The following is a 25,969-nucleotide window of genomic DNA, read 5'->3' as shown; positions in this document are numbered from 1 at the left end:
CTCTCGCACGCGCGCACACGCGCTTCGTGTCTTTCTATCTCGCACGTGCTGTGTGTCTCTGTCTCTCTCTTGCGCGTGCTAGCTGTCTCTCTCTCTCGCGCGCGCGCCCGCTCCCCGTGCCCCTCCCTCTCACGTGCGCTCTCTGTGTCTGAAACTAATTGCATTGTCAAAATACAAGAAGTAAACTTGTTGAGAAGGAGTGCATCTTTTTGGTGTCTCTCTTTTTTGTATTTAGGAATTTAAACTGGTTAGTGACAGTTCTGGGAGTGATATTTTGTGTTTTGTTTTCTGGTGTGATTTCATGATCTTCATCACTGACATTGAGAGATGGCACTAACTGCAGACCACTTGTACGTTTACAGATATTGGACAGCAATTTGTGATGGTTAATTATCCGTGGAAGCAGATACTTTTTTAGACCTACATGATTTCATCACTTTTTTTCTTAATTTGTGGTTTAGATAATCTAATTTTGTTTTGTTTCCTAGGATGGAATTGGCTGCTCAGAAATAGTTTATAGAAAGGGTGATGGTTTGTAGACTTTCAATACATAAAAAATCACATAAAATACTTCTTTTAAAGAGATTATAAAATGTTGTTTCCTATTTCTGGGAAACTAGCCAAATTTAGTCATCTTTGCAGATTTATGTGTTGCATATTGGAGGTGTTAAAAAGAGAGAATGGCTATAAACTTCTGGTATTCATAAGGTAAATACCCTTTCCTGTAATGTCTTATGTTTTGAAGGTTTAATGAATGAATCCAGTATATAAAACTGGAGCAAATGCTTGCATGAATCAGACTCTAATTGGTAAGTCTATTAATGTGTTCACTGCAACTCAAAATCTATTCAAATTAGTACTTGTTAACTATTTAAAAAAATCTCCTGACTATTTTTGTCACGTTGAGGTTTCCCTGCAAAATTCTTTGTCTAATTAAACAGGTAGGAAATCTAGTAAAATCAGTGTCTTTCCATTCTGATGGCTGTCCTTTCTTCATCTCCACCACCATATTTGGCACTTATTTCCACCCCATTGTGTCTCTCTAAAATTGTGCCTTTAGAACATAAGAACATAAGAACCAGGAGCAGGAGTAGGCCATCTGGCCCCTCAGACCTGCCCCGCCATTTAATAAGATCACGGCTGATCTTTTTGAGACTCAGCTCCACTTACCCGTCCACTCACCATAACCCTTAATTCCTTTACTGTTCAAAAATTTATCTAGCCTTGCCTCAAAAACATTCAGTGAGGTAGCTTCAACCGGTTCACTGGGCAGGGAATTCCACAGATTCACAACCCTTTGGGTGAAGAAGTTCCTCCTGACCTCAGTCCTACATCTGCTTCCCTTTATTTTGAGGCGATGCCCTCTAGTCCTAGTTTCACCTGCTAGCCGAAACAACCTCCCTGCCTCCATTTTATCTATTCCCTTCATAATCTTATATGTTTCTATAAGATCTCCCCTCATTCTTCTGAATTCCAATGAGTATAATCCCAGTCTACTCAGTCTCTCCTCATAATCCAACCCTCTCAACTCTGGAGTCAACCGAGTGAATCTCCTCTGCATCCCCTCCAGTGCTAGTATATCTCTTCTCAAGTAAGGAGACCAAAACTGCACACAGTACTCCAGGTGTGGCCTCACCAGGACCCTATACAGCTGCAGCATAGCCTCCCTGTTTTTAAACTCCATCCCTCGAGCAATGGCAGACAAAATTCCATTTGCCTTTTTAATTACCTGCTGCACCTGCAATCCTACTTTTAGCGATTCATGCGCAAGGACACCAAGTCCCTCTGCACAGCAGCGTGCTGCAATTTTTTACCATTTAAAACATAGTCCACTTTGCTGTTATTCCTACCAAAATGGATGACCTCACACTTATCAACATTGTACTCCATCTGCCAGACCTTTGCCCACTCACTTAGACTATCTGTATCCCTCTGCAGACTTTCAGTGTCTTCTGCGCACTTTGCTCTACCACTCATCTTAGTGTCGTATGCGAATTTTGACACACCACACTTAGTCCCCAACTCCAAATCATCTATGTAAATTGTAAACAATTGCGGTCCCAACACTGATCCCTGAGGCACACCACTAGCCATTGACCGCCAACCAGAAAAACACCCATTTACCCCTACTGTTTGCTTTCTACTGGTCAACCAATCCTCTATCCATGCCAATATATTACCTGTAATACTGTGCAACTTTATCTTATGTAGCAGCCTTTGGTGTGGCACCTTGTCAATTGCCTTCTGGAAATCCAGATACATCACATCCATAGGTTCCCCATTGTCCACCATGCAAGTAATGTCCTCAAAGAATTCCACCAAGTTAGTTAAACATGACCTACCCTTCATGAACCCATGCTGGGTGTTCCCAATGGGACAATTTATATCCAGATGTCTTGCTATTTCTTCCTTAATGATAGATTCAAGCATTTTCCCCACTGCCGAAGTTAAGCTAACTGGCCTATAGTTACCTGCTTTTTGTCTACTTCCTTTTTTAAACAGTGGCGTCACATTGGCTGTTTTCCAATCTGCGGGAACCACCCCAGAGTCCATGAATCCATAAAGATGCAATGGTCTCTGCCTCAACCACTGCTTGTGGCAAAGTACTCAATGCTCGATCAACTTAGTGAACAAAGAGATTACTCAAATATTGCTCCTCAATTAATTAGATTTAAATCAACCACATCACTGGCGCAGTAACCAAATTTTACATGAATCATCACAATTGGACAAGAATTTTAATGGTTTTTTTTTTAACATTTTCGCACGATACTTGTATATTGACCTCTCTGTACAAACTACTTCTGAGCAAGCATTTGGACGTTTATTTCTTCTGTTTCTGTATTGTGGAGAGAAAAATGGAGTTAACACTTTGAGTCCAGTGATTCTTTCAGTTCAGGATGCTATGCTAATTGGAAGATAATCATCTAACAGCCAGGACATCATCCAAGGCATTTCTCGGAGCAGTGTCCTAGCCTCAACCATCATCAGGAACTCCGTCAAAAACCTTCTGTCCATTTTAAGATCAGATATCACACGACACCAGGTTGTAGTCCAACAGGTTTATTTGAAATCACAAGCTTTCGGAGTGCAGCCCCTTCAGGTGAAGTGGGATTTACATATACATATTAATCAATTAAAACCTTCAGGTTTGTTTAATACACTTCCCCCATTTCTGAAGAAGGGTCCCGACCCGAAACGTCAGCTTTCCTGCTCCTCTGATGCTGCCTGGTCTGCTGTGTTCCTCCAGCTCCACACTGTGTTATCTCGTAAGTGGTGTGACCCTTTGATCTTTTACTTTTAAATTCTATGTCTGATACCACCTCTCTCACTACCATCTGAAGAAGGAGCAAGGCTCTGAAAGTTATGGTTTCAAATAAACCTGTTGGACTATAACCTGGTATCGTGTGACTTCTGACTTTGTCCACCCCAGCCCAAAACTGACACCTCCACATTATCTTAAGATCGATAGTGGAGATGGTTGTTAATAATTGTGCAATTTTCAATTTAATTCACAATTCGTCAGACATTGAAGCAATCTGTACTTGCACGCAGTAGGTTCGGAGCAACATGTAGGCTTTGGCTGATAAAGGGCAGGCTATATCTTGCATACACATATACAAATTAATGACCATCTCCAACAAAAGAGCGTGTAACTATGTCCTCTTGACATTCTGTGTGATTGCCATTGCTGAATCCTTCATGGGTCCTGTCGCCACCATTAACTAGGAATCTAACTGGCCCAGCCACGTATCTTTTAAATTTTTCGTTCATGGGATGTGGGCATTACTTTCTGGGCCAGCATTCATTGCTCGTCTGAAGTTACACTTGAGAAGGTAGTGGTGAGCTGCCTTCTTGAAGTGCTGCACTCTGTAGACCCAAAATACTGTTAGGGAGGTACTTCCAGGATTTTGACCCAAAGACACTGAACGATCAGTACTATGTTTCCAAGTCTGGGTGATGAGTGGCTTTGTGTGAAACTTGCAGCTGGTGGTGTTCCCATGTATCTGTTGTCCTTTTGAAGTGGTAGTTGTCTGTGGTAATGGTAGCTACCAGCTTACCTTTGTCTTTATTTTGTCTTGAGCCAATTTAGATTAACGGTAGAGTACATGGATACACTGAGCTTCTACACAACAGACACTGTTCTGAGGTAACAAGAAGATTAATTGATTGATAGTAACAAGTACATCCTGTGTTTGAAGCATAACTATTAGCCTTGAGGGAAATACATCTGCTCCCACTTTTTCTTCAATAGCAGACTGTGTGACATCAGTAGAGTGGACTGAGGCAGTGTAACAGAACATTAACCCTTCAGAACTATTATCTTATGCAATACCATCTACATACACAAGGCAGCACAAAGCAGATTGCTTGATTGGCAGCCCCTTCCTCCAGCTTAAACGTTCACTCCCTCCAGCACTGTGCATCCTGATTGCAGTGTGCACCATCTGCAAGATGCTTTGCAGTAGATTACTAAGGCTCCTTAAATAGCACTGCCAAACCTGCGATCTCTATCACCTGCAAACTAAAAGGCAGCAAGCACATCACTATCACTATCTGCAAGCTCTCCTCCAAGTACCAGATTGCTCTGACTTAGAAATATATTGTTGTTCTTTCATTATTGTGGGATCAAAATTCTGGAACTCCTACTTAACAGCACTTGGCATACCTATACAATACTGACTGCCACACACCATAAGGAAATATTTCTCCATCACCTCCTTCAGGTTAATTAGAGATGGGATGTAAATACTGGTGCTGGCAGTGATGCTCACCTTTCAGTAATGGTTAAGAAAAATAAAATCAGACTTCAAGAAGGAAGCTTTGCCAACATTATCCATGCCTGGAGAAGAAAATTTACAAGTAATCTGGTGACCACTGTGTCTTGGCGAAATACATAAGATGATCAGCTGTACTTTTTGTTTATATGTAAGACATTGGCACACGTCAAAGAATATCTGTTTATTTTTAAGGGCTACATGTCAGGTAAAATGTTTTCTCTAGCTTTTCCATAAATTAATGTTTAAATAACTTGAGTCCAGTTTCTGTCTCTGCAGAGCACAGGAAGCACCCAAACCAAAGACAGAGCCCTGATGCTTGCAGTACATTACCCTTCCTTGTGGGTTTTGACGCAATTGAGTAGGCCATCCTCCTCAAAATCTCTTCTCCTTTGAACATCTTCATGGTACTACCTAGCTTAATTCCACTCCTGGCTATCTGATTGTAGCCAAAATGATTTTTCATCAAGCCGCATGGATAAATTTACAGGCCTATTTTCTTTGGTTACTGCGCCAGTGATGTGGTTGATTTAAATCTAATTAATTGAGGAGCAATATTTGAGTAATCTGTTTGTTCACTAAGTTGATCGAGCATTGAGTACTTTGCCACAAGCAGTGGTTGAGGCAGAGACCATTGCATCTTTACGCGTTAATTGCTAAGTATTTTGAGAAAGAGAAAGATTTGGCGCTTCTTCCTTTTCAGCTAATGTTATTATTTAAGACATTTATTGAACACTTATTGATGTTTATTCAGTCTCTGTGTTAAGTGTTTAATCTTTTGATGGGAATATTGGGTTTTGTTGCAGCTTTTATATATTTTAATACCAAGATAATGCCTGTAGTGCAGAAAATTATCAGGCTGAAAGTTAGTGAAAGACGAGTTTAAAAATTAATGACTATGTCATGTTAAGAAACATGTTCCAATATACACATTGGCACAAGTGTTAAATAGCTAACACAATTTATGAGAATCTACAGGACATAGTAGTGCAATTAATTCTGAGAATCAGATACAGTGGTGACTTGTTTGGCAAGTTCCTGGAATGTCAAATATGGGCGTGTTACAGGTTCTACCGTACATTATAGTATGGTCTGCACATTGTAGAAATTATTTATTTTCAGGTTACTGTTTAAGCTGTAAGAAAAGTATTTTGGTGGATATAATTTTTTTACCCATGGTTGTTTTGCATGCTTAATGCTGCTGTGATATGATTGCTTAGAGTCTAGAAGTCATTTCCAAATTTTCAGTATCAAGGCACACTTCAATGAGACAACCATTCCACAGCACGCCCACTTTTTTCACACCACATGTGTGTTATGGGAAGTCTACACAACCAAGGCTCTGGAGGCTTGCGCATGTATTTTAGATAGTGGTGGCTGGTGTCAGCAAACACAGCCTTCAATAATCGGCACCAAGGCTCCGGAGCAGTTTGGAAACACGCACACTGCCTCGAACTTTAGTTAAAGCAACGCTGCTTCTTGAGAATTTCTTGGCATACTTCTCACCTTACGGTTGCTGCAGTGCACCAATTGAAAACCACTGTTGTAGAACATTAATTTTCTTCTTGCCTTCAAATGTATTGATTCAATGATGAAGTAAGGCTGTAAGCCAGAAATGTATGTTCAATTACACTAAATCATAAAATGAACTTCATACATTGAGTGTCATTTTTGTTACTGAAGTGTATCTTGGGCAAATTGAGTACAAGTGTATTTTTTTCTGGAATGTTTGCCTTGTTTAAATTTGTTGAATTCCTAGTGTGCTATGGAAAATTTACTTCTGAAGACAACACTTGGATATATCTGGTTTCATATATTTGGCGATAGAATGACATTGAACTTAATAGTGTATATTCATTACAACCAAATAAAGTTTAAACCCTTGTGCAAAATGAAAATGTGATCATTACAAAACTCATAATGTTTTGAACTGTTAACCATTTGCTTTTCACTTTCCTCTGTAGGCTCAGCTGCTGGATTTGAAATCGGAGCTGATCGACAGCCAAGCTGAGAAAGTTGTGTTAGAGAAAGAAGTACATGATCAACTTCTCCAGCTTCATGCTGTCCAACTGCAGCTGCATGCTAAGACTGGGCAGAATGTTGACTCCAGCTCAATCAAGGCTAAACTAGTATGTTCTAGTAACAAAGCTACCTACTTTAATCCTCAGACAATGAAAACTGTTTTGTTCAGCCTTATTTAGAATGAATTATTTCAAGGTTAATTTTTTTTTTCAAATCAATTTTCTTGAGCCTGTCAAGCCACAGTTCAAAATACAAAAGACTCTTTAAAAAAAAAAGTCTGCTTCCCCTAGAAACATTCACTACTTCTGTAGACTAGTTTCTTGGAAGTTTATTCCATTTTTTTGATATTTTGCTCTCATCAAATTTTTATTTTTAGCCATAGAAAATAATGATACCTCCAAACTCTCATGGAAACTGGAGCATGCATATATTCAATGAAAGACTGATGAATAATAACCAGAAATGAAAATTTGTTTGCTGTTCCTCCTGCTCTAGCCTACGTTCCCAGGTAGCTTAGGTACATTGAGATCAGTTACTGTACTCTACTGCTGACTGCTGAGATCAGCTAATTCAGGACAACTCAATCACTAAACCTGAGCAACTTTTCACTGGCATAGCACAGTCCTTTGTCATGTTGTGTATTATTCACTAAAACTTTGGAACTTCAGAAAGCTGGTTTATGCTGGATGAATAACTCCAAAGGATGCTGAAACTCTAACCTGCTGAATATTCTTCATAAAGCAGTTCTCAGCCAAGAGATACAAAAGGTGATTCTGAAATCAGATGTAACCACTTGAAACTTGCTGCGATTTTCCATCCATTAAAAACAATATAATAAAATTGAAGTTCAATGCTATAGACTTTTAAGATGCAGTTATTTGGATATACTAGATATTTTATAGACTGTCTCTCAAAACACTCTGTCAGTGGCCCTGTTATTTGTAGAGGAGGATCTTGTGATGGGAATAGATGGGTAGGTAGCAGCTTTCTTCTAGAATTCTAGGTTCTCCACACGCTGTAGGGTTTTAACTCCACATTGTGCATTTTTGATTTCAGCCAGGGTTCTTCCCTAGAAACTGGCCTGATTGGCAGGCTTGTTTCTCTGATGAGCAGAAAATGCTCTTGAAGAGACCACAACTCCAGGAATAGACCATGAGACTGCAGTTATATTCATTGAAGTGTGGGTTGGGATCTGGACTTAATGGATGGTCACTAATTGGTTGAGAAGGGTTCTGATCCCCAATCCTGGGAGGAGGTATTTGAATGGATGGGTGGTATTAGGCTTATTCTGATAGTGAGCTGGGATAGGTAAAGTTGGTAGACTGAAAGGAAACACTCCTGCTTCATCTAGCTATAACTGTACTGTAAATATATTTGTTTTTTCCAGGAAGCAGTCCTAACCTCCATTCATTAGCTGAGTTTCCTGAGGCTTGAAAGACAGGTCAATAATATTTAAATTGTTGTATGGTGGCATGCTTCCTTGTGCAAATTGGAGGTGAACTGCAACTTTGTAGTCTTTCAGGTTTTCTCTAAGCAGCAGTCAATGCAAATAATTCTTCACTTTATGTTGCAATAAGCAGAGTTTATTTTGGTGTTTCATTGTTTTATTCTAAGTGTTGCTTTATTCACTAATGTAATCATAAAGCCATTGATGACTTGGATATAGATACTTTTTATCAACCTTTTCAGTCATATTATCGTAGATCGTAGATCATAGATCATAGAATCCCTACAGTGTGGAAACAGGAACCCGGGTCCCTGGCGCTGTGCGGCAGCAGTGCTAACCACTGAGCCACCGTGCCTCTGGAGCAGGTAGGACTTGAATCCAGGCCTTCTGGCCCAGAATTAAGGACATTGCCACTGCACCAGTTGCTAAACTTGATGACGCAAAGAAGAGTAAGTTGTGAAAAGAACATAAGGCAAAAATAGATTAAGTGAATTGGCAGAAATTTGTGAGGTGGCATATAATGTAAGAAATTGTGAACCTTTCCACTTCGGTACGCGGACTACGGAAGGCGTGTATTAATTAAATGGAGCGAGGGTTACTAAAATTCATTAATGAGATGTGGGCATCACTTATTGCCCGTCCTTAGTTGCCTTCAAGAAGCTGAGCTGCCTTCTTCAACCGCTGCAGTCCATTGCAGAACTCTTATGTACATAAAGATTTGGCTGTTTTGGTACAGGAATCACAATAATGTATGGAGATACAGCAAGTGATTAGGAAGACAAACGGGATATTTTTATTTGTTGCAAGGGGGATGGAATGTAAGCGTATGGATGAGACCACATCTCGAGCACTGTGTATAGTTTGGATCATCTATTTTTAAAATAGAATATAATTGCATTAGAAGCAGCATAGAGAAGGTTCCCTTGGTTGCCAGGGATGAAATGATTGTCTTACAAGTTAAGTTTCTACAGGTTGTGCATGCATATGTTGGATTTTTGAAGAATGAAAGGTGATCTTAAGAGCTGAGGGGTCTTGATAAGGTGGATGCTGAAGGGATGTTCTGTTGTTGGGGACAGAGGAACAAGTCTACACAGTTTAAAATAAGGGGTCATTCATTGAGGATAGAGGAGGAATGTCAGCCTGTGGAATTCTTCTTAGCCCAGAGAGTAGTGGAATGAGGGCCGTTGTGTATCTGTAACGTTAGATAAATCCAAGTTAGATTCTTGACTGACAAGAGTAAAAATTTATAAGGGAAAGCAGAGGCCATGGTCTTATCAAATGGTGGAGCAGGCTCAAGGTACCAAATGACCTACTCCTATGCTTCATTTGTGAGTTTGTGTGTTAATATTGAAATATAACCTCTGCTTTGCTTTTGGACAAAATCCACCGATTACTCCTTTGTTTTCCTGTGAGTGTTTTAACTTTTTTAAATGTACTAAAATGTCCCTTGTCTTCCTAATACCATTTTCTTTCCTGTCCCAAGTCTGTCCTTTCAGTGGATGAGCTGGTAAGTGAGTGCACTGGTGTGACTATTTTTCTGTCGATTCACTGACAACCGTCACTGCTTTCCACCAATCTTATTCTTTCATTATAAGTCATGCAGCGTAATATATTTTTGAACTGGAGTGCTGGATTAACTGTTGGCATAGAGTACAATACTTAATGTGCCCTTTCATAAATGTCAAACTATGATTGTTGCTCACAGCAGTAAAAATAATGATACATTAAAGCAGCTTTTAAGAATGATTTGCTAAAGCTATGTAAATTGACCATTTCTGCTAACTTCAGTTAATTGAAGATTTTTAATTTTGGGTATTTTAATAAAAGCATAGATTTATACATTTTTCAGAACTTTTTACCTAGGTATAATAGATGTTCTAGAAATGACTTATTAGTTTATGCCATTTATCAGAATTAAGGGAGTCTTTATAAATTATTCTAAGTGCAGTGAATATTCTTCATCTTATGAGCAGCTTGTGATTGCCATAACAGCCACTAGACTTGTGATGCTTACGATAATTATGTGTATTGGTAACCAATGTGTCTATTTTTCTGAAAAGGAGAAAGAATTAGAATCCAATAAAAAAGAAAAAGTGAAGGAAGCAAAGCTGGAAGCTGATGTGAAACTGCTGCGAAAAGAGAATGAAGCATTGCGTCGCCATATAGCAGTTCTACAAGCTGAGGTATATGGTGCAAGGCTGGCTGCTAAGTACCTTGATAAAGAACTGGCAGGCAGGTGAGGAGTCACTCTTGATGTATATTCCTGTATCTCTAACAGAAAGCGAGCTAGGTCTTTTCAGACATAAATAACTTGTCTTTAATATCTCGGTTGTGATAACTTATGACTTGTGATAACCAATAAATAAAATCACATTTCTTTACCATTTGCAATAGTAGTGCACATATAAGGTAGCATTTTAAGGTATTAAAAGGAAATTAAATTGTCACAGCCTGAGTTGAAGGGAATTGGAATTCGTACACTTTACATAGATGCATTTGATGAGCATAATCTTTATTTTATATATAGTTTCAGGTTATCTTAGTTAGCATATTCTATATATTCTACATGTTAATCCATGTGGTGAATTTAATGTAGAGTCCAGCGTGAAGTCTGGGTGTGAGAAATATAACACCATAAGACAAAGGAAAAGAAGCAGGCCATGCAGAGCAGACGAGATGGGCTGCTATTCAGTAGGATCATGGATGATCTGATAACCATCAGCTCCATTTTCCTGCCTTTTCCCCATTACGCTTGATTCCCTCACTGATTAAAAATCTGTCACGGTCTTGAGTATGCTTAATGATCCAGGCTGTACAGCTCTCTCTGGTAAAGAATTCCAAAAATTCAATATCCACTGATAGAAAAACTTTATTCTGAGATTATGCCCTTGAGCCCTAGGCTCTCCTATGAGGAGAAACCACCTAAGGCCAGCATTCATTTCATATCCCTAATTTTCCTTGGAAATATGGAAATGATTCACCTTCTGTAACCACAAAAGTCTATGAAATTTAGATAAATTCATGGTGCTGAAAATGTTGACCAAGACAATATTCACTTTCTAAAGGTGAAATGGTTGCACCCGAGTCACTTGCCTGTTTCTTTTTCTTAAATGTCCACTGTACATTTTCTGCATTTTTTATTTTTATTTCATGGCAAATTTGATTTTCCCATTTTGTTGAAAAGGAACTTCAGTTGGGTCATGCATTGGTTTAGCAAGCAAGCAGCCTCTGCTTTTTGTTGACGCATGTAAGGGCAAAAACATCCATCTTTCTAATGTTTAATACTTTGTGCAGAGTGCAACAAATCCAGCTGTTGGGTCGAGACATGAAAGGACCTGCTCACGACAAACTCTGGAACCAGTTGGAAGCAGAAATACATCTTCACAGACATAAAACTGTTATTAGGGCATGTCGAGGGCGCAATGACCCAAAACGACCTCTGCCCATGCCGCCTGGGCACGTACGTAAAATTCAAATTTTTACTGTTTGAATGAAAGATATTATTTACTTGTGTGTAAGTTTAAAAACTTTTCAAACGATGAAAATCCCCTGGAGTTGTGCAGTTTGAGATTTTATATATGAACCCAGAGGACATGATGCTAAGTAACTATTTTGCAACTATTTTTTAAAAACAAAGAAAAAGATGCTGCTAAATTCTTAGTCATAGAAGAGGTAGTTCAGCCATTGGATAGGCTCAGATTTGATCAAAAAGTATTAGGTTGTCTGGATATTCTTAAAGTTGATATGGCACCGGCACTTGATCAGCTGCATCCGTGGATACAGAAGGAATTAAGTGTGAGAATAGAGAACGCACTGCCCATAACCTTCTAATCCTTCTTAGGTACAAAATGGATACGAGACACTGGAGAATTCTAAATGTTACATTGTTTTTGAATAGGTGTGTAAGGATAAGACTAGCAACTGCACACCAGTTAGCTTAACTCATTGGTGGGAAAGCTTGTAGAAACAATAAACTGGGGAGAAAATTGACAAAATTAAGGAAAATAAGTTGCATACATTTAAATAATGTGTTTTTCAATGAAGTAACAAAAGAATTCTTAAGGATGATATAGTTAATGTGACATAAATATATTTCCAGTAGACATTTGATAAAATGCAATAAAGCTGCCTGTCAGCAAAATTGTAGCCCTTTGAAGAAAAATGACAGTACCTATATGTAAATGAAGTTGGAAACAGTATTAGTGATCAATCAGTTTTTGTAAGTTGGCCATGGGCTCCTGCAAATTCTATATCATCTCTGAGGAATCTCATCTACTCAAATAATTATTGACATGCATATTTGAAAACAATCCATTCAAAAGCACCTTTGTATTCGATTCTGAGCATCACATTTTAAGAACGATGTTAAGGCCTTCAAGAGAATATAGAAGGAATTTTATAGAATTGTACCAGGCATTATCATAATATATATCATCTCTGTACACAGTTCTCCCAATGCTGAAATTTTTGAATAATAAAAATCCTGAAAGTATAACGTTGTTACACATTTTGCCTCTTAGATTTAACTTCATATTCTCAATAATTACCAAATCAGAATATTTGATTGGAGTTGCTAATTTATTCTTGTGTGCCCAAGGTCAGGTTTCACTAGAGTCTTGTGTTGTCAATGCTTCAGCTGTTATTTAATTATCTCATTAAATCATTTCATTTCATGTTCTCCAATTTATACTTTTTTTTTGGCAAACACAGTTTTCTACTGCTCATTAAGAGTTTGTCATCATTTTCATTTGTCAAAATTATTCACCACTTTTCCTTCCTCAAATAGGATCCAAATATCATAAGGAAGTCCCAGGGTGTTGGGCCAATTCGGAAAGTCCTGTTAGTCAAAGAGGATCATGAAGGACTTGGCATATCAATTACAGTAAGTCTGCTTTAGTATCTACTTACTGAGATTCACATAGCTATCTAGAACAGGAATACACCAGTTTGGACAGAACCAAGGGAGGCTGTTTTTGTTGCTGAAGACCAGATGCAGGAGCTTCACATTTGTCTTAATTTAGGAAGTTTAAATGATAGGTCCTGTAATGGACAAATTTTTCATTGATTTCTATGATACAAAAATGATATGCAGCATATCTTTGATCATAGATCATAGAATCCCCTCAGTGTGGGAACAGGCCCATCTGTCCAACAAATCCACACCGACCCTCAGAGCATCCCATCCAGACCCATCCCCCTATAACCCACCTAATCTACACATCCCTGAACACTATGGGCAATTTAGCATGGCCAATTCACCTAGCCTGCACATCTTTGGATTGTGGGAGGAAACCGGGGTACCCGGAGGAAACCCACGCAGACACAGGGAGAACGTGCAAACTCCACACTCAGTCACCCGAGGGTGGAATTGAACCCGGGTCCCTGGCGCTGTGAAGCAACAGTGCTAATCGCTGAGCCACTGTGCCGCCTCGATCTTGCAATATACGGTAGCTCTATGAGCAGTAACATCTAGTGTCTCAAGATTTACTGGGATTTTTTTGTCCCAAGTGTTTTAGATCCATGGGCCTGTGTAGATTGTGGCAAGTAATGTAGGAGACGTCACTTAACCACCTCTACACACAAACTCTCACCGCTATGGGACAAATGAGTCAAGCACTCTAGATTCTGTGTCATGGAAAGTAGGCTACTTGGTTTCCTGTAGACTCCCTGATTTATCTTTTTCAAATCTCTCCTGGGCAGAAAGTTTGTAATTGACTATTTTGGGCTTGTTGCTTTCTTGATTGATAAATAGCATGTATCTGTTATCTATTGATTGAGATATAAGCAAATTAATGAGAATATTTACTTAAATGTTTGAGGTTTATAATGTTCCATGATGTACACAAAGTTAAACAGATTAGACGCACCTATATTGGTGTATATTGAAACAAATGAATTATGGTTGAATTTGTGAATATAATCTGACCTTTCATTTCATTCAAGCTAACAACTGATATTGTCTAGTTAAGAAGTAAAGTTGCATTGAAAAACTAATGTTGTGATTTGCCAGTTGATGTTTAATTTAGTATCAGATTGTCACCTGGATATAACAAGAATATACATCCATTAAACATACAAATAGAGAACAAAATCTCAGCAATTTATAGAATGTACACTAAATAAAAAGCAACATCAGAGTGTGTGGTCAGGAAGCAAAGGCAAATTTCAAGAAAAAGATTGAAATTAAGTGTTTGGAAGTAGCATGGGGATGAATTTAGGAGTTTTGACATGGAATCAGAATTTCATTGTAGCTAAATAAACAGACAACAATTAATTTCTCACTTTAATTGTACTCTATGTTTGAAGAATGAGTGGTGCATGTAGATACTCAGCTGGTAATACTGGTGAGATATGGTAGGTGAACGCATGAAAGGATTTAAACAAGGCTGAATAAATCCGCTTGGGTATGAGAAGTTGGTGAAGTTTGCAGAAGATGAAATTGTTGGGCAGTGAAGGAGAAAACAGGCAAGTTGTACTTTGCAATCTAGATAAGTAGTTTGAAAGGAAAAGGAGGTCAGCTCAAGGTATTCAAGAAATTGTGTCTTGGAGTGACAAAATATGGACTTGGGGTTAACAGTAGCAGAAATTTGGGAACAAAGACATGGAAAATTCTGAGGTTGAAAAAATATTGGCAATCATAAATAAATCTCAGTTTGGGTTTAAGTAGGATGCATCTCTTGGATTAGTTTGCACCTCTTGGACTAGTTTCAAAGTAGCAGTTTGGGAGATTGAATAAGCCTTGAGGAATGGCAACACGATGTGACTGGGAGCCAAAGACAAAACTGACAAAATTACAAATAGTTGTCTGGAGGAAGTTGCACCTCAGTAAAGGAACTTTAATGCTGCCCTGAGAATATTAATGTGCAGTCTATAATTCCATCTTCAATCAAAAGTGTAAAATGTCGCTTTATGGTGACAGTGAGGTAAATTTTTACAAGTTTAGTATTCCCTCTGATCTATATTATATTTCCTAATAGTATGCATGCATTGAGATTTTTATATGCATGTTAAGAAAATTCCCATAACATTGAGTCACCATGTCAGTTTTTTTTACTCTTTAATAAGAGAGGAGTTACATTATTTATTGGTTAAAACTTTATAGTAGACTTTACTTATTTAAACACTACTGCTCTATCAGGAGGTGTTGTAACAACTTGTAGCATACCATATAATGGGATAATTTATGGGATTAAAAATATAAAGTGCATTGTCCAGATGTTAACTAAATGTTACTGCTTTTAAAATACAAAACAGGGTGGCAAGGAGCATGGAGTCCCAATTCTAATATCAGAAATCCACCCAGGTCAACCTGCTGAGCGATGTGATGGCCTGCATGTTGGAGATGCCATACTAGCAGTTAATGGAATTGATCTGAGAGATGCCAAACACAAAGAAGCTGTTACTATTCTCTCCCAGCAGGTAATTAAACTGACCTACTATCGAGGAACATGTGTAATTTTAGTGTTTTCTTGCTGAACATTTGCCACTGGACCTACCATGTATTTCCTGCATTTTGACTTGCACTTATCTTGACAAAAAGTTATTTACGTGTTTACATGAGGAACTTTATAAATTTATAGTTCATTTATACCATCTTGCAAATTTAAGAATACTCTGCTTTTTCATATAATTCAATAATTCTGCTTTATCAACAATAGAAAGTTACAATAACCTTTTTTCAACATTTAACTGTAGAACATTTAAGTGTATTCTGAAAGCATAAATAGAACATTTCAAAGTAGTAACAGCACAAAAACATGCCATTCAACCCAATAGATCGATGTTGATATTTCTGCTCCATACAGACCTCCTTGTGTAAGATCAGCATATCTTCCTATTCCTTCATCCCTTGTCTGGGTATCAAGGCTCTCCTTGAATGCATTTTAGTGCTATTCACCTCAACTGTTCTTTTTTCCTTGGTTAGAATATGGAACTGCCAAAGTGTGAAGAGATTTTCCTCAATTTCACAACTGATTTAGTAGTTTCTACTTTATGAACCCCACCACTGATTTTCAACTGCAATGAAAATGCTTTGTCTATATGTCAATACTGTCAAAGCCTTTCATAATATTAAAAACCTGTATTAGGTCACACCACAATCTTGGTTTTACGAAATGTGGTCTTGGCTTGTAGAACATTTCCTTATAAATCCAATAACCTGGTGAATTGTTTTACATCTCCCTTCCATGCCCATATGTCCTTTTTATAAAATGAAGAGTAGAACTGCTCACAGTCCCCTTTTTGGCCCAATCAATGTTCTATCCAGAATTGTCATTCAGCAAAAAAAAAAATCATGGCCTTGCCAGCAATGCCTGCATCCTGTGAATAGATTAAAAAAAGGTAAAGTTGGAGTTCAACATGACTTATCTGCCCTTCAGTACCATTAGAAATAAGCCTGTGATTTTTTTCTCTAAATGAATTGTGTTGCTCCTTCCAATGATTTATGTATTTGTACCCCAAGATCTTGATGTTAATCTACCTTGTTTAAACATATTTTCAAAGGAGTAGGTCGCCTTATTCTTCAGCCAACTGCACTACTTCACAGTTTTATATATGTTGAAGTTTATTTCTCATATGAAGAAATTAACTTTATACCTAGGCATTTTCTGAAGTATAATGTGGGGGTTCTGACAATCAGTCAAAGATCGGAAAATGTAATTGCTACCTTCCTGACTATTGATTCTGTTTGACTGGCTGAGTGTTTCCAATGTTTTGTGTTTTTATTTGAGATTTCCAGCAATGCCAGTAATTTTATTTTTGTACATTGTAGAACCACTTATTTCAGGGCTAAAACTAAAGCTACTTTTTGTTTTAAAGAGAGGAGAGATTGAGTTTGAAGTGGTGTATGTTGCTCCAGAGATAGACTCTGATGATGAAAATGTTGATTATGAAGATGAGACTGGGCATCGATATCGCTTGTATCTTGATGAACTGGAAGAAAGCAGAAATGCAGCTGTTGGCAGAAATGATGGCAGTGGTGATGCCAAACCCCTAGCAGGTAGATATTTGAAAATGTTTACTAAGAGTGACTAAACATCTTAAGGCACTTAAGTATCATTTAAATACTATGCACAGAATTTTTCCAATTTTCAAATACTTTACAACACTTAGACAGCATTGGTTGTAATACGGAGAAATTTGACACCAATTTGTGCTCAGCAAGGACATATAAACAACTTTGTGATAATAACTAGATGATCTGTTTGAGTCATGTTGGTCAAGGAATATATTTTGGCCAAGAGACTGAGAGAATGCCTTGCTTTCGCTTCAAATAGTGCCTCTTCTGCCTGTAAGCTGGCTGAATTCTCGGTGTGCCATCTCAGGTTTTTATGTGAGTTATATGTTCCAATCTCCGAATTGGGACTTGAACCCAAATCCATGACTTTCTGGGTTCAGAGATAAGAGTTCTATTACTGAGCCAATGCTGATGACCATACTTTTAGATTGAATAGAGATTATGCTGTGTTCTGGAACTTGCTACGTTCCAGTATTTTGTCCAAATGGATAATCTCCAAGTGAAGCAAGATTTGAGTATCAACGAGTTGCCGTATCTGTCAACAATTAAGCTATATTTTACCTTTTCTATATATATATATATATATATTAAACACACAAAAAAAAGTCTGGTTGATTTTTATCCTTTGTATCCTGGTGCATTGGGGCCATCATGGGCATTTTATTGTGCAGCTGATATGTACTTCAGCAAAGACCTAAGATTTTTTTGATCTGTGCACTGAATTAGGTGCTGCCCTTAGCAGCCTAATTGTTGGGTGAATATTATTTCTTCTCTTTCACTAGAGGTTCTAATTTTAGAAATTAGTTTCTGTTTCTCCCTGCTGAATATCTGCATATTTCCCATGTGATAGGGCAGGTCTGTATTTTTATGATTGTTGCCAGCTGCTAGCAAGTGTTTATTGTGCCAACTTAACCACTTGAGTATTCCTGAAAATTTGCTTTATGGTATTAAATAATACTCTAACTTTTTTTTTGCGGAGTGAAAAAATGTCACTAATATAAATCCTAAAATGTCTATACCAGTTGCATGCATTTTCACATAAGATATTAACACTGACTTTTTTCACAATAGTGACAGAGCAGAAACCAGTTCTAGATGCCATCTTAAATGGGGATGCAGGAACAAGCAGTGAAACCGCTTCAGAAGATGCAGCACCCAAACAAAAAGATTGTGCAGAATGCTCATCTTAAGTTGTCCCTATGTTACTTGAACAATAAAGTGATATTTCTGCACTTGACTGCCAGTACCGAAGGAACATCGTGTGAATGTGATCAACTGTGTATACCTATATTGAAAATAATGTCTATAAGGGATCACCATGATTATCTTCTGTGCCTAAGGAGTTCCAAATACTGTATACCATAGAGTTGCATTATTAACGGTTCTGCATGTATGAAAATATTTAGATGTTGTATTAATTAACCATCACAAGTAAATTGTTGGGTCTGTATGTTCTGATGTTACAGCTACCTTAAGTTTTGAAATTAGTGGGAGATTTGGCATGTACTAGGTGCTAGTTTACTAGTTGGTGTCTTTTGGAGTATTTTCAAACTACCAGTTGCACTTTGCCCTGGGGGTTCTTTTTGTGCACAATATCTGCATAAAAAGCACTTTCACCTGTTACAGTTACATTCTATCAATCTATTCAGTGATGTTGCTCCTAAATTAAACCATAGTCCTTTGGGGAAAATTTGACATTGCATTTGCTCCTTGTTTTTCATATGTGATTAATCGGAAAATCTAATTTGTCTTCAAATATATGCAGAACTGTTAATTGGATTTCCTAATGGTACAATAGAACTGTCTGCGCCCTTGGCCTTCTCCATAGAGCATAGTTGCATTGTATTAAATGTTGCTGTTAATGTAGACAGAAATTTGCAGTTAACAATTAGTTAATATTCTCAAATAGTAAAAGTGTGATATCTTGTGTTTAAACTTTATGAGACAGAAATAATGAGTCAATGAGATATAGATTGTTAGGTTATATAACTGAATCTCATTGGAAGACTAATCTCTTGGAGTACATTTCTTAATCCAGCAGGAAGGATTATTTAATGATACCTTGACAGTTACTTTGTTGTAAGTACTCACTTCCTATGTATCTTCAATCCAAAATTGAAATGCACTATTTGTAACTATCAGGTTATCCTGTTAAGGGGATAAAATAGAACATTTGGTAAAGTTAAGGTGACCTTGATATATTTGATATAGTGTCACTTCTTCAGGTGCATTGCATCCTTGGAAGAGAAGCATGTTGTATGAACTGGCCTCCATGCCCTATGAATCCTGGTTTTCAAGTAGAGCAGGTGCAGAATGAAGTTCATATCACATTAAAATTCAATACAATTTCCAATGTATGCAGACATGCTTAAGGATGCTTAATAACAAGAATCTGGGGCTGGGAAAGCTCACAGTACTATAACAAACGGTTATTTAGGTGGAAAAATATTTTAAAAAGCACAATACAGTAGCTGTTGGAAACTAAAATAAAATCAGAAAATACATTGATTATTTAGGTCAGGCAGTATTTGAGGGGCAAGAGAGGGAGAAAACAGGCTTGGCATTTCAGTCAATTACTTTTTGGTAGATGAAAATAACTTATTTTCTGAACAAAAATCTCCCAAAAATGGTATCATCGTTTTTCCTGTTTTTATTTATATTTACACACTAGAGTTCACACTCTTTCTATTTATATATTATAATGGAACAAACACTTTTATAGTGCAAGTTTGTTCTCAGCAGCACTAGCTATTTCCTCACTATTTGTGTATAAGCAACTCTATTGTACATACATCTTAATTGGATTTTTAACTATTTATAAAGTTACAGTTTATGCTTATTTTTATGTCACCTCCCCATCCCTTTTCATCGCTTTAAAATTGTACCATAAGTGACCGTTGACTGCTATTACACACTGACATTTGGGTTTATTCACTTGCTGAAGTGGCTTGAAATTTCTTCCATATTATATCATCCACCTATTTTCCTTGACACTTTCTCTTTTAAATATCATTCATTCTCCACCGCTTCTGAAGCCTCAGCAGAAGTAGCAATACCATATTCTAAATTTTTCATCTATCACCAGAAGATAGGTGCACAGAATTTGAGGTGCAACAAATTTGTTGTGCATCTATAGGAATGTAGATTTTATTTCTTGCAATTTCATATCTTGTCACGAAGTGTTCAAATGGAATGCGTAGGAGTCTTTGATGTGCCAAGATCCTGTACTTCTGATTTCACAATATTCATGATGACGCTCATGGTAGAGACATCCTGTCTTATCTGGAAAACTTCTCATCTCAATGTCCCATTACATAATGTGATGGAATATTCTTTTACATAACTATTCATTTTAATATCCTTTAACACTGGGAATACTGGCCGTGAAATTCATTTAGTGATCTATGCCTCTTGCCTCACGGCACAAAATTTTGGCTTTGTGAACAAAACCGTGGAGAAAATGGAAAAGCTGTTTTAATTTATTTCCTATTCACTTGTTAGAAAGTTTTTAATGTATTGTTTACATTTGGTTAACACTCAATATATTTATGGCTTGTATTCATTTCTTTATGCATTGGGAAGTCTTAACCTGGATGAGAATATAATCATTATAGTTTTGCAGCCAAGTATAATTACAGAAAACCAAAAATAGACTAAAGTAACTAGGGACAAAAAAAGTGATTTTCTTAAAACTTTAAAAAGAAATTGAATCTTTCATACCTATGCAGAGAAGCAAGGGATTTGGGAGGATTAGAGTCTGAAAGTTATCTGCAAATGTGAATTTATACAGGATGCATCCAATTACACAAGTGCAAAACGGATGGCATATGGGAACGTTTTCATCTCCAATGTTACTATTCTTAAACACTTTTAAAAGATTTTAATCCCTGGTTCATTTATTTAATCAACGAGAAACCATATCGCTTTTTAAAGAAATTTCTTTGTGGTGTTCATTCAATGTCTTGAGGAAGAAAACAAAACCATAGAACTTGGGGCAAATTTAAATGTAACACTAGTCGTGCTAAGTATTCCATTCTTCCATTTAAGGAGATTTTTGATCAGTAATGTGCCCGTGAATATTACGTTGTTTTAGGAGTGTTGTTGTATTTCAAGTTCAGTACCTGTACACAGTAGTGCAGAGCTAGTGAACTAGAATTCCATCAACATTCTCTGTTTACCCTGTGATCAGCATTAGCAACACTTTGGAGAGCTGTGTTGAAAGGCAAGTTAAATTTTAATGTTGACACAAAGCTGACAAAATTGCTACTTGCTCTAGTTATATTTTAAAAAAAAATCTCCCAGGTTGTTTAACTTGCACTGGTTGAAGTGAGGCTACTTACTGGAAGGGCTACATTCAATTAAGCACCTTCATGTTGGAGTTGCTCCACAGATTTTCTGTGGAACCAATGAAACTGGTTTATATCAGTATGAAGGTGCAACGTAATTAACCTATAAAAGGAGCTGATGTAAAATGTGTTCTCCTTGTCATATTCCCAGCAGTTGATGTCTGATGTTTTGCTTATGATTCAAAAGCAAAGTCTACATTTGTTACAGTGATGGCGCAGATAAACTAGTGCACACCATGAGAACCATTGCAAAAGTATCGGAAATGTGGTTTCTAATGATATTACAGAATCACTTAAGACTTGTCTACAAAATATTTTGTACATTTGTGTTCCAGTTCAAATGTCACTGGAGAATGAAGGACAGATGACTGTACATTATTCTACTTTAAATGGCTTTGATTTCAAGTGTCGTGTTAATGAAAATATTCCTTAGTTAATAGTGTTTCATCTGAAAGTTCAAAATGAATCTTCTCTCATTTATTATTGAGTACATAAAATTACAACACAAAAGGGTCAGACTAATTGAAGTGTTGGCCAAAAGCTATGATCAATTCTCAATGACTACATTTGACCTTTAGTGGCAGAATGAATTTCAGGGACATCTTGTAATATTGCTTTCTCCCTCAATATTCCTTTTTTGTTTACTAGTCTTTTTTCCCTAGGGGGATGGTTAAATTATTGATGTTTATGAATATAATGCATAATATATACATCTGTATAATGAGATGAAATATTGTTTATGAATATTGGTACATAAAAGTCAACACATTTCCTTATTCTCAAAAACAGCAGCTAGTAAAATTAGTATGTAATGGCAAATGTATTTTTTTAAAAAAAATGCCTTTGTATGAAAGTTTTTTTTCTTTAAATGTGAAGCAGGTTTTGTCCATAAAGGTTCATTGGAAGACAAAAAGCAGGATCATTGAAATTATTTGTGCTAACAATTTAATTTTGCTCATCTAGATGAGGAAAGTTCATGCTTGTTACTTAATTGATTATGGACTTGTTTTCCAGTTTGTGTATCAACCATTTGATTCGAAACTAGAGACATTTTGTGTATTTCTCTCCTGTTAATTACATCTAAAACTCATCAGAAGAGGTATTAAGGTTACAAATCATTGACTTTACAAGGTATTTTAAACACAATCAACATGTAATAAGATGTCTGCTATTAGCACTGCATTGTTTTTAGGATTTGCCTTCCATTTTAATTTTCAATGTATCCTGGTAGCCTGCTTTCTTGAATTATTGTGACAGGAGAGATAGGAGTGTCAATTCAGAGCTATTTGAAACAACTGATTTCCCTTTTTTGATGCCATTTAGAGTTGTGAGCAGGGGGGCCCTGTTGTGGTGCAATGATAGTGTCCCTACCCCTGAACCGAAAGACCTGGGTTCAAGATGTGTAATAACATCTCTGAGCAGGTTGATTTAGAAAAAATAGGTTGAATTAAAAAAAAATTAAGAGTCGTGAGTATAGCTTTTCTTAGTTTGGCTGAATGGGCCAGGACTTCTATCTGCTACTGCTGAACTTGGCCAAGGGCATTCAGCCGAAATATGGTTTGATGGTTTTTATTTGTACTAGGCTCTGGTTTGGATGTTAGAAAGTTGAACTGCCAGTAAAATACACCAAAATTGAGTTTCCTTAGGGGCTTATGCGACACAATATTCAAGACATTTTCACAACTATGGCTAACTTTTTGTTCCCTCCATTCATACTTCAATTCTGAAAATATTACATTTAACTGTTGGCCCTTGTATCTAACGTCGAGACACCTCAAAGACCTAAAAGAATGTAATTCGTGTGTACTGCTTATGTATACGTGGATGCAGTCAGTGGCAAAAGAATGGACTGATGGCAATTTTAGAGGGAGAAATGGGTAAACAGTAGTTCAGAAGTGTGTATTCCTTCATTGTTACTGACAAACTTCAAATCTGTTTTCCTCTCCAATATCTTTCAGAATTCTGATTTAGATGGTCAAACCCTTAATGCATTTAGCAATCAAACCTGATTCAAACAGCTTATTTAGACTTACTAACTCCAGTGATTAAATTCATTTTCATTTATTCAACTATTATAACAGGTGACCAGGAGAATGGCCATTGAAAAATAGGAACAGGAGTAGGTTATTTGACCCTCCAAGATTGCATTGCCATTCAGTATGATCAGTACTCAGTATTCTGTACCTGCTTTATTCTCATACCCTTTGATTCTTATAGTTATCGGGACTAAAACTCCTTGAAAACCTTCAATGCTTTGGCTTCAGCTGCTTTCTGTGGCAGATAATTCCTCAGGCTCACCATGTCCTCATCTCAATCCTAAATGGCGTATGTTATATCCTTAGACTGTGACCCTGGTTCTGGACTTCCCCAGTCATCAGGAACATCTTTTCTATGTTTACCTTGTCTATCCTAACCAATCCAGGATCTTCATACATCAGTCCTGTGCTCCCAAAAATCAGTCTGGTAAGTCTCAATTGCACTCCCTCAACAGTCTGAACATTCTTCCTCAGATAAGGAGACCAAAAACTGTGCACAATACTTCAGGTGTGAGCTCATCAAGGTTCTATACATTTGCAGCAAGACACATCTGCCCTTGTATTTGAATGCTGCAGCAGGTGTGGAAGACAGCTTTATATTTGGCTAAGTGGAAATATAACCATTTACAGCTTTAAAAAAAAGTGGGAATTATTAGATACAAGATAACTCAAATGAATATAAGATATTTCTCATTTTAGATAGCCTCAGGCTTCTCAATCACAGACACAAAAACAAAGTTGCTGGAAAAGCTCAGCAGGTCTGGCAGCATCTGTGGAGGAGAAAACAGAGTTAATGTTTCGGGTCTGGTGACCCTTCCTCAGAACTGATGGTGGCTGGGAAAATGTCAGTTTATATGCAGAAAATAGGGAGGTGGGTGGGGTAGGGAGTAAATGATAAGATAGAGCCCAAAGAGAGAGAAAAATATTTGGACAGACAAAGGAGTTGCTAACGAAACTCAGGCTTCTCAATTATGTGTAATTACTGTTGGGTAGACAACTATGAAAGAATGAAAAGAGCTCTAGCAGAAGGGCTCTTGTGATACTTGTGTGGTATTCCTATCTCCACACCAGAGAACAGAGGTTCAAGTCTCACCTGTTTCAGAGTTGGCTGACAGGTTGATTGAAAAATATCTAAAAACTGGCAGAGCTGCCAGCTCTTTATCAGATGGTATCTGACTTAGTGGTAGTAGTTTTGATTGAGAAAATTATGTTCAAATCTCACTCAAGGGGTTTCAGCACAGCTTCACTTCACTGCAGTACTGAGGTACCATCTAACATGTTAAATATAGAACCGAGGCCATCTATGTCTCTAGTGGAAAAAAGCAAATCCTGTGGCATTGTCTGAACAGCAGCAGACTTCTCTTGATGGCTAAAACAGCATTCAAATAACTGACACTGCAAAGAAAAAAAAACGTTATTATGATATTTACTTACATGGTAAAAGTACTACAAATTGGTTGGGAGATCTTGAGGATGTGATAGATGGCTCATAGGTATATGATATGGAAGTCTCTTCATTGAGTAGCTTGATGTCTCAACTACTGTCAGCTAGAAAAGCAACTGTAGAACTTAAATTAGGAGATGCAATGGTCCAGTGGTATTAGCGCTGGACTATTAATCCAGAAACTCAGCTGAGTTCTGGGGACACAATTTTGAATCTCGCCATGACCGATGGTGGAATTTGAATTCAATTTTTTAAAAAATACCTGGAGTTAAGAATCTACTAATGAACGTGAAATCTTTGCCAAATTGTTGGAAAAAAACCCACCTGGCTCACTAATGTCCTTCAGTGAAGGAAATCTATCATCCTCACCTAGTCTAACCTACTTGTGACTTCAGACCCACAGCAAATGACGTTGATGCTAAACTGCCCTGTGAAATGGCCACGCAAGCCGCTCAGATTGTATCAATCACTATGAAGTCTCAACAAGGAAATGAAACTGGATCGTCCACCTGGCATTGAACCAGGCACTAGAAACAACAATGGCAGAAACCAGCCTGTCGACTCTGCAAAGTGGGGGCTAGTGCCAAAAGTGGGAGTGCTGCCTCACAGCCAAATTAAGCTAATGCCTTTAAGTCATACTGAGTCATCTTTAACAATGTCCCAGAAACCATCATCATCATCCCTGTCCCACTGGCAGGACAGACCCAGCAGAGATGGTGGCACAGTAGTTTATAGGAGTGGCCCTTAGACTTCTCAACATTGACTCTGGATCCAATTAAGTCTCCACTGCCTTGGATTAAACATGGGCAAGAAAACCTGCTGCTGATTACCATCTGCTGTCCTCCTCAGTTGATGAATCAGAGTTCCTCTATGCTGAATA

At 37.5% G+C, this 25,969-nt stretch overlaps 1 protein-coding gene across 2 annotated transcripts in view; it reads left to right on the top strand.

Annotated features, from left to right (window-relative positions):
* gopc (golgi-associated PDZ and coiled-coil motif containing) overlaps nt 1-22,522 on the top strand; it is a 28,400-nt gene extending 5,878 nt beyond the window's left edge. For both annotated transcript variants that reach the window (XM_020532777.2, XM_048596992.1), the window contains 7 exons: nt 6,743-6,907; nt 10,308-10,483; nt 11,542-11,707; nt 13,034-13,129; nt 15,502-15,666; nt 17,065-17,245; nt 18,335-22,522. In XM_020532777.2, coding sequence (XP_020388366.1) covers nt 6,743-6,907; nt 10,308-10,483; nt 11,542-11,707; nt 13,034-13,129; nt 15,502-15,666; nt 17,065-17,245; nt 18,335-18,453 — 1,068 coding nt within the window. In that variant the 3' untranslated portion in view covers nt 18,454-22,522. The remainder of the gene's footprint in view (nt 1-6,742; nt 6,908-10,307; nt 10,484-11,541; nt 11,708-13,033; nt 13,130-15,501; nt 15,667-17,064; nt 17,246-18,334) is intronic.
* The last annotated feature ends 3,447 nt before the right edge of the window (nt 22,523-25,969 follow it).

The sequence above is a fragment of the Rhincodon typus genome, chromosome 5, assembly GCF_021869965.1.
Source record: "Rhincodon typus isolate 14 chromosome 5, sRhiTyp1.1, whole genome shotgun sequence".
Taxonomy (NCBI): Eukaryota; Metazoa; Chordata; class Chondrichthyes; order Orectolobiformes; family Rhincodontidae; genus Rhincodon; species Rhincodon typus.
The sequence above is the reverse complement of the archived record's forward strand: the minus strand, read 5'-3'. Positions and strand labels throughout refer to the sequence as shown.